The following is a 9,206-nucleotide window of genomic DNA, read 5'->3' on the forward strand; positions in this document are numbered from 1 at the left end:
CCTTTGCTCACCTCTTCAAGGGTCCCTTTCCTAGCGGGTCCCCGCCCCCGCCCCCTGCGGGAGACTCCTCCTTTGAAAGAGCCTGCCAGGGAGGAGGGGCAGCGTCGGGGACGCGGGCCTCTAACCTCTCCCCGGTTCTTCAGTCCCCAGGACAGAACAACCGAGGAGAGCCTAGGCGGCCAGCGTGGGAGACGCCAGAGTCCGGAGGCCGTGTCCTGCGCGCCGGTCTAGCGGTGACCGCGGGTGGGAGGCGCAGGCCGCCCAGCGTGCCCAGGGTCTTCCGGCCTGTGGCGGTGGGAGACGCGGCGTCAGCTCCAGCTCCAGCTCCAGGAGCAGAGCGGTTCGTCGCAGCGAACATTTTGCAGGAATGTAAATGAGCGGGTTCTGCGCTGGGGGAGGGAGGCGAAGGGGCGAGGGCGGAGGCAGAGCGGACTAGGGGGCGGGGAGGTGGGGGCGGGGAGGAGGGTTGCACATTTTACAGCTCACTGACCATTTGGCGATCCATTGAGAGGAGGGTTTGGAAAAGTGGCTCCTTTGTGACAGCTCTCGCCAGATTGGGGGGCTGCTCATTTGCATCTCATTAGTTATGCGAGCGGCCGGCGGGATTTAAGGGCGGCAGGCGCCTGCCTCGGCCAGATCCTCCGGCGTGCACCCGCGGTTACCCTGTCTGACCGACCGAGGCAGGTCACGGCAGAGCACCGGTGCGGCACGGAGCCTCCCACGCTTCGGCCTCCGGTCCTGGGTGTGTGTTCTCGCATGGCATTGGCTGAATTCTTGGGGAAGACGCGAGGCTTTGCGGTGGCGCAAGAGATACCGGTCCAGAACACTCTGGGAGCGGCAGCGGCCGCCGAGTGACGCCCGGCCGGGAGGGAAACCAGGGCGCGCGCCGCAGTTCTTGCCACCACCGCCGTCCGTTCCCACCGCGCCCCTCGGGGCCCCGGATTATCGCCTCACCGGTGGGATTTCCAGACCGCCGCTCTCTAATAGGCCTCTGAAGGAAGCCACTGCAAGCTCTCTTGGGAATTAAGCTGAACATCTGGACTCTCTTTCCTCTGTGTCTTCTCTCCTTTCTCCTCTTTCCCTCCACGAAGACGCTTAAGACAAAACCAGAACGCCGGCGACCCTCACCTACTCGTGAACTGGAAGCCAGAAGAGGAAACCGAAAGTTGCCCTCTCTCAGTGCCTCGCAGATCTGTCAGTCAGGGACATATCTGAAGCACCGCACCCTCTTTAAGCAACTGGCTCTGATTACCACACCTGGAGCGGAGGGACGCCTTCTCCCCCGTGCTCCTAGGGTCACATAGACTTTCCTGGCATTCCTGGGTCTTTGAAGAAAGGAGAAAAGAGGATACTCTAGGAGAGCAAGGGCGTCCAGCGGTACCATGGGCCGTCGGAGCGCTCTAGCCCTAGCCGTGGTCTCGGCCCTGCTGTGCCAGGTAGGGGGCCGGGCGGGGCTGCTGCGCGGTGGAGGGAGGGGACCCGGACGAGCTGATCAGCTGTCCATCCCCAAGTGACTCCGGCAGCTACGACCCCGAGAGCTGCCCGGCAGCGGGCGGCTTCCGGACGGGCGCTGCGGTGCGCTCGGCCTCTGCGTCCTAGCAAGGGCCCGCGCGCCCCGGGCCCCTCCGCCGCCAGTGCGTCCTCACGCCCCTTCCCTGCGCAGGTCTGGAGCTCTGGCGTGTTTGAGCTGAAGCTGCAGGAGTTCGTCAACAAGAAGGGGCTGCTGGGGAACCGCAACTGCTGCCGCGGGGGCTCAGGCCCGCCGTGCGCCTGCAGGACCTTCTTCCGCGTGTGCCTCAAGCACTATCAGGCCAGCGTGTCCCCGGAGCCACCCTGCACCTACGGCAGCGCGGTCACGCCAGTGCTGGGTGTCGACTCCTTCAGCTTGCCTGATGGCGCAGGCATCGACCCTGCCTTCAGCAACCCCATCCGTTTCCCCTTCGGCTTCACCTGGCCAGTGAGTGGGCACCTGCGCGCACCCGGCTGGGCCTGGAGGGGTAGGGTGGTGGGCGGGTGGCTGGCAGCGGGAGGAAGGCACCGGCCACCGATAAGGGTTGGAGAATCCCACAAAGACTCGCCTGTGGTCTTGACTTCTTCCCGGGGAATTGACCTGCAGTCTCTGGAGGTCGAGGAGGGGATGTGGAGCACCAGAAGCCTTTCTCACACACCCCAGTGCTTCTCCCTTCTCCTCAAGATTGGGAGAGTTCTTGTTCCCTAGCCCCCAGGCCTGATTGGGTCACTAATACAGCAGGGACTGCTCTCCACCCTCGAGGTTCCAGACCCAGAAAACTAGTGACAGACACAGGCTGTCCTCTCCCTTTCCACCACCCTAACTTGTTGGCTCCAGCACTCTCTCCCTTTTAAAACAAACACAATATTCTGTACTAGCACATTAAGAAAAAAAAAAAAAACCACACACGGGGAAAACACTCTAAAATTATTCTGTTTTCTTAAGAAAAGTGTTAGACGTTGCCCTCACTGGTGTCTCCCCTTCCTCCTCCACACTTCTGGTTTGTCATGCATCTTCTCCCCTTTCCTCAGGGTACCTTCTCTCTGATCATTGAAGCCATGCACACAGATTCTCCCGATGACCTCGCAACAGGTAAGACTCCAACGCCGCAAAACCGTGCAAAGTCCTTGTCGATACACATTTTATTTTACCCACTCACCCAAATCCTCCGATGTCTCCGTTCTGCACCTGGGGTTCAGAGTCCAATCCATGTTGACAGCATCCCTGGCACTCCCTCAGTTCCTGGCCTCTGAGTGTTACCAGAACCAACCTGAGCATCTTCTCTCTCAGAAAATCCAGAAAGGCTCATCAGCAGACTGACCACGCAGAGGCATCTGACGGTAGGAGAAGAGTGGTCTCAGGACCTTCACAGCAGCGGACGCACAGACCTCCGGTACTCTTACCGTTTTGTGTGTGATGAACACTACTATGGAGAAGGTTGCTCTGTGTTCTGCCGACCCCGAGACGATGCTTTTGGCCACTTCACCTGCGGGGAGAGAGGAGAGAAGGTGTGCGACCCTGGCTGGAAAGGCCAATACTGCACTCAACGTGAGTTCTCAGGAGGATGATGATTCCTAAGGGTCCATGGATGGGGAAAGACACAGGACTTAGCAACAGGAGATGGCAGAGATGGCTCAGTGGGGAATCTGAGGCCAAAAGAGCAGAAGTGTCTCGCTAAGGTCTTGTGGACAGTGGCAGAATTAGGCTCAACTCAGGCATTTTAACAAGGGAGACCTTGTATCCACTGTAGGAAGCTGCTTTTCTTCACAGGGAGGAGTTCAGAGACAAGGCCAGGGGTCAGGAAGTAAGTCTGTGCTCTCCCTAGGGCCTTTGTATTAGAAAGGGAAGGGAGGAAGGAAGGGAGGGACAGAGAGGGGATGTGGAGGGCTCATTTTCCAACAGTGCTCCTTGCTGTGACAATGTGTCTTTGGGAAACCCTCCCTTTCCTCCACAGAGTTAGGGTGCCTGACCTGCCCACAGAGTCATCCATTTCCAAAGATCCCCTGTGTTATACCCCCGTCCTGTCCCGTAGGGAAGAGCTGGCAGGTGTGTTGAGGCAGTCTGCAGGGACTTGGGGTGAAAGGCACATGATATGTGGTCTAAATGCTCATAGCATGGTCTGTAAAGAAATGCAGTAACTGATGTCCTGTAATGCTCTTGCAAGCCAGGGGATCAGGGCCATAGGGAAGCCTCCTGCTCTACCTCTGGTTCGGAAGAACCTCAGTGGACCTCCCTCCAGCTCTCTGAGGCCTCAGCTGTCCAACCTGTAGGAATGTCATTTTCTTCCAGTTAGGGCTTGGTGAACTTTTGTTCTCCTGCCCTGGAGCAGTTGAACATTGGACTCTGTGAGGCCCAGAACCTCTCTGTCAGTGCCCGGGAGAGGATATGGAGTAGCTTTCTAGATTTAGTTTTTGCTCGAGGATGAAGGGGGTCCTCACTCCAGTGAGAGAGCCTGAATGCCATTGTTGCCTAGTTTCCCATATCCTTAAGGGCTCCGCCTTGGCCAGAGCTGGCTGTTTTCTTAAGAACTGGAGTTGCTGATCATTAATGAGTTTCATAACTGGGGAAGTGAGCCAGCTGAAAGCTGCCTGCTGTCTGGGGCCACCCCCATCTCTTCAGGCTCTCCCACTGTAGCTTTCCACTCTAGGGGCCAATGGTTCTGGGGTAGCCAGAGATCTAAACTTTTCTTCTTACTCAAACACTGGGGTCTGTCCCCGCCCCTGGTTACACGTGCCATAGATTAGATCTCTCTGAGGATAGGCGGTGGGGGGGGGCACTGCCTGTTCCCATTGGTAGAAGGGTATGTGCACACACGCGCTTGTGTGGGTGCATACGCACATGCTCAGGCTGGGGGTTGGGTGGGGGCAGCATTGTTGTGCTGGGGCAGCTGCGGGGAGGAAGACACAATGGAGCAGCTGCCCTGCCCTGCACGCTGCACACCAGCTGTCCACTCTTATCTGCACACACACTTTCTGGGATATTAAGAGGTGGAGCTTTGTGCATAGAATTGGGAAGTGGGGGAGGAGGAGGGAGAAGACTTCTGACCCTCTTTTAGAAGAAAAAGGGACAGGGGTAGGAGTGGGGGCTTCTGAGAGCCCTTTTGTCCTGGAAACACTATGTTAAGAAGAATGCTCATCCCAGGCTTGAATGAAGTCCAAAGCCACCAGCCAGGGTGGGCCAGGCATTGCAGCCTGGGATCCACTCAGCCTGGACCTACAGAGTGGGTACTGCTAATTTTGCCCCAGACCCACCTGGTGATACAGGGAAATCCCTGGGATGGGGCTCCAACCTATGTTTTTATTTGCTTGCAGCAATCTGTCTGCCAGGGTGTGATGACCAACATGGATTTTGTGACAAGCCAGGGGAATGCAAGTAAGTTTGCAAAGTTGTTTTTTTGTCTTTGTCTTTTTCTTCTTCTCTTTTCTGTGTGGTTTTCTATGTAGCCCAGAAGTTTTCCTATTTAGCGTAGGCTGGCCTCGAACTCATGATCCTTCGCATAAGGCTTCCCATGCCACCATGCCTGGCTCACCCCTTCTCCTTGCTCCCTCCCACTACATATAGTAAATAACCACCCCCAGGGAGTCAGTTGAATGGGAGATGTTACTCTAACAAAGGTCTGAAAATGTACAAGTTGCCATTAACGTAAACTCACACTTAGTGAGGCCTTAGTAAAAGGTTTGCATGGAAAATGAGATCTCATATCCATCGTTGTACATGTTAAGGATAGTCAGGGTAGATCCTGTGCCCTTCATCAAAGACTCTGAGAGGGGATGGGTCAGGGGTTTTCAGCTAGTCTTAGTGCTGCCTAGTTTGAGGACTGGTAGCTTATTGTTGCTTAAGGATAATTTTTTTCCCCATTATCAATCTAGAAGGCAATGTGATTGTGGTTTGCTTTTTTCCCAAGGTGCCGAGTTGGCTGGCAGGGCCGCTACTGTGATGAGTGCATCCGATACCCAGGCTGTCTCCATGGCACCTGCCAGCAGCCCTGGCAGTGTAACTGCCAGGAAGGCTGGGGAGGCCTTTTCTGCAACCAGGGTAAGCCCCTCCCTCTATGATTGCCAGGTCTTCTCAAAGCAGCCTGATGCCCATTGGAAAAGTAGATCCTTCCTGTATTTGATCTTGGGCTTCCTGCCCCCCCTTTCCTGTCTCCATCCCGGCAGACCTGAACTACTGCACCCACCACAAGCCATGCAGGAACGGAGCCACTTGCACCAACACGGGCCAGGGGAGTTACACCTGCTCCTGTCGACCTGGGTATACAGGTGCTAACTGTGAGCTGGAAGTAGATGAGTGTGCACCAAGCCCCTGCAGGAATGGAGGGAGCTGCACGGTGAGTCGGGTGCACCGTGGTGCACTTCCTGAAGACAGGATCCTTGCTTTTAGTAAGGTGTACGGGTTCTTGCAACAGCTTAAGGAAGCCTCTCGTGGCCCTCCCTGTACAGGACCTTGAGGACAGCTACTCTTGCACCTGCCCTCCTGGCTTCTATGGCAAGGTCTGTGAGCTGAGCGCCATGACTTGTGCAGATGGTCCCTGCTTCAACGGGGGACGGTGCTCAGATAACCTTGACGGAGGCTACACCTGCCATTGCCCTTCAGGCTTCTCCGGCTTCAACTGTGAGAAGAAGATGGATCTCTGCAGCTCTTCCCCCTGTTCTAATGGTGAGGGTCGATGGGGACATCTGGGCACTGGCTCCAAAAGCGTGGTGCATTCTTACTAGAGAAACACCTTGTTTTGTGAGTCATCTTGGGTTTGTGGATCCCTGGGTTGGATTCCATGCGGGTTCAGGAAGAATGAAGACAAGGGGGAGGATTAGTCCCAAGGAATGCCCTGGTCAGCAGGCCATGACCTTGCTCGGGGTCAGTGCTTAGGTGCTTGTCACCATCCATGGCTCTGCAGGCTCTGCTTAGATAGAGGAGTTTGGGTAACAAGTATGAGGAAGCATGCTTTTTGTGCCGCGAGCCTCTTGCTAGTGGGAGAGAGGTCGGGGTACCTAAAATAGACTTAGGAGAGAAGCTGGCCCAATAGTTGTTTTCCTTCCCGCCTTCCCTTCCTCCTTCTTCCTCCCTTCTGCCTCCCCACCCCACTTCCCCACTTTCTTCATTCTTGCCTACCTTCCCAACTTTCTGTTCCAGCCCTTTCCCCACTAACAGTGTGCTGTCTGCAAATGTGACATTCCCTTTAATCATTTCTCCACCTGTAGCCCGGATCTGATCTGGTAGTGTGCTACTCCTTGTCTGGTGGTTGTGAGAAGACTGTAGTGAGCAGGCAAAATGCTTTACACTGATCTCTAGAGGCTGGATGTGGTGGCAGGGGCCTGTAGTCCCAGTTACTCCAATGTTTGTGACAAGATGATCAAGTACAAGGCCATCCTGGCAAATCTAGCAAAACCTTGCTTGGGACAGAAATGTGGGGATCAACAGGTACTGGTGATGTAGAGAGTTTGTCTAATACAGGCCAAAAACAACAAGACCAAACAAACAGAAACCTCTTATTATTTCTAATGTGTAGGTCTTGAGCTGGCGTTCCCCACAGCCTTGCATTTGAGGTCTTAGGCTATGCAGTACATAGCTGAACTATCATTGTATCTGTGGTGTGTGTAAGCTACGGACTTACAGGTGCTACATCAACATGTCTGTGCTCTCATATGTGACTGCCTGCCCTGTGTTCTAGGTGCCAAGTGTGTGGACCTCGGCAATACCTACCTATGCCGATGCCAGGCTGGCTTCTCTGGGAGATACTGTGAGGAGAATGTGGATGACTGTGCCTCCTCCCCGTGTGCAAACGGGGGCACCTGCCGGGATAGTGTGAATGATTTCTCCTGTACCTGCCCACCTGGTTACACAGGCAGGAATTGCAGTTCCCCTGTCAGCAGATGTGAGCATGCTCCCTGCCACAATGGGGCCACGTGCCACCAGAGCGGCCAACGCTACATGTGTGAGTGCGCCCAGGGTTATGGAGGCCCCAACTGCCAGTTCCTGCTCCCTGAGCCACCACAGGGCCCCGTGGTGGTGGACCTTAGTGAGAGGCATATGGAGAGCCAGGGCGGGCCTTTCCCCTGGGTGGCAGTGTACGCTGGGGTGGTACTCGTCCTCATGCTACTGCTGGGCTGTGCTGCTGTGGTCGTCTGCGTCCGGCTGAAGCTCCAGAAACACCAGCCCCCACCTGATCCTTGTGGGGGAGAGACAGAGACCATGAACAACCTGGCCAATTGCCAGCGCGAGAAAGATGTTTCCGTCAGCATCATTGGGGCTACACAGATCAAGAACACCAACAAGAAGGCGGACTTTCACGGGGACCATGGTGCCGACGAGAGCCGCTTTAAGGCCCGATACCCTGCTGTGGACTATAACCTCGTTCGAGACCTCAAGGGAGATGAAGCCACCATCAGGGATGCACACAGCAAACGTGACACCAAGTGCCAGTCACAGAGCTCTGCAGGAGAAGAGAAGGGAACTTCGACACTCAGGGGGTGTGTGCTGTGAGCTGGGCAAGGAGGGCAGGAAGGTCGTTTCATGTTCTAGGTATGTCCTGTTCCACCACGTTCCCGTGTGCTTACTGTGGCCCTTTCTGTGTTTCCTTTCAGTGGAGAGGTCCCTGACAGAAAAAGGCCCGAGTCTGTCTACTCTGCTTCAAAGGACACCAAGTACCAGTCAGTATATGTCCTATCTGCACAGAAGGATGAGTGCATCATAGCAACTGAGGTCAGTGCCCCACATCCTCGTCGCAGGCCATGGGTAATATGGAGAAGGCCCGTTTCTGTCTGGCGTTAACTTCCTGTCCTGTCTCCCGGGCCTTTCTAGGTGTAAGATGGAAGCGATGTGGCAAAAATTCCCATTTCTCTTAAATAAAATTCCAAGGATATAGCCCCAACGGATGCTGCTGAAGGAGGAAGGGGAAGATGACTCCAGGGACTGCTGCTACTGCTGAGAAACAGCTCAGGCGGAGCTGGTCCTCTCGGAGTTAGCAGAGGTGCCGGACACTGCCAGCCCGGCTTTGGCTGCCCCTGCACTGCCTGCTGGATGTTCCCATTGCACTATGGACAGTTGCTTTGAAGATTATATATTTAAGTGGATGAGTGACTTGATACAAATAGGAAGAGCGCACTGCCGACATGTCTATCTTGGATTACTATGAGCCAGTCTTTCCTTGAACTAGAAACACAACTGCCTTTATTGTCCTTTTTTTGATACTGAAATGTGTTTTTTTTTTTTTTTTTTTCTAGATGGGGGAAAAAAGCGTGTGTTATTTTTTTGGATTTGTAAAAATATTTTTCATGATATCTGTAAAGCTTGAGTATTTTGTGATGTTCATTTTTTTTATAATTTAAATTTTGGTAAATATGTACAAAGGCACTTCGGGTCTATGTGACTATATTTTTTTGTATATAAATGTATTTATGGAATATTGTGCAAATGTTATTTGAGTTTTTTTTTTTACTGTTTTGTTAACGAAGAAATTCATCTTAAAAATATTTTTCCAAAATAAATATAATGAACTACAGCCGCAGGCGTAGTTTCTGGTCATTGCCCCCTCACACATCGATTTCACGAGATCATGAGAAGAGGGACGGTGTTCATGTCTTACGAAGGCCTTGCCTCGTTTGGGTGGAGGAAGGAAGGCCTTCCTTCTGCTTTCTCTGGAAGTCCTGATTGGCCATCGTAAGTTGTCTCCATCAGGGTGGCACTGAGATGTTGT

At 54.0% G+C, this 9,206-nt stretch overlaps 1 protein-coding gene across 1 annotated transcript; it reads left to right on the forward strand.

Annotated features, from left to right (window-relative positions):
• Positions 1-455: 455 nt before the first annotated feature.
• Dll1 (delta like canonical Notch ligand 1) lies at positions 456-8,339 on the forward strand. The gene is made up of 11 exons (XM_051206001.1): positions 456-1,436; positions 1,664-1,957; positions 2,542-2,602; positions 2,801-3,058; positions 4,822-4,882; positions 5,415-5,545; positions 5,671-5,840; positions 5,953-6,169; positions 7,182-7,980; positions 8,095-8,212; positions 8,312-8,339. Exons 1-11 carry the CDS (start codon positions 1,383-1,385, stop codon positions 8,315-8,317), a joined length of 2,169 nt encoding a protein of 722 aa, XP_051061958.1. The 5' UTR covers positions 456-1,382; the 3' UTR covers positions 8,318-8,339.
• The last annotated feature ends 867 nt before the right edge of the window (positions 8,340-9,206 follow it).

The sequence above is a fragment of the Phodopus roborovskii genome, unplaced genomic scaffold (genome assembly GCF_943737965.1).
Source record: "Phodopus roborovskii unplaced genomic scaffold, PHOROB, whole genome shotgun sequence".
In the NCBI taxonomy this organism is placed as follows: domain Eukaryota; kingdom Metazoa; phylum Chordata; class Mammalia; order Rodentia; family Cricetidae; genus Phodopus; species Phodopus roborovskii.

Coding starts and splice junctions, on each gene's coding strand:
- Dll1 (XM_051206001.1), top strand. CDS start 1,383: ATGGGCCGTCGGAGCGCTCTAGCCCTAGCCGTGGTCTCGGCCCTGCTG. Junction 1,958..2,541: donor CCTTCGGCTTCACCTGGCCA/GTGAGTGGGCAC, acceptor CCCTTTCCTCAG/GGTACCTTCTCTCTGATCAT. Junction 4,883..5,414: donor GACAAGCCAGGGGAATGCAA/GTAAGTTTGCAA, acceptor TTTTTTCCCAAG/GTGCCGAGTTGGCTGGCAGG.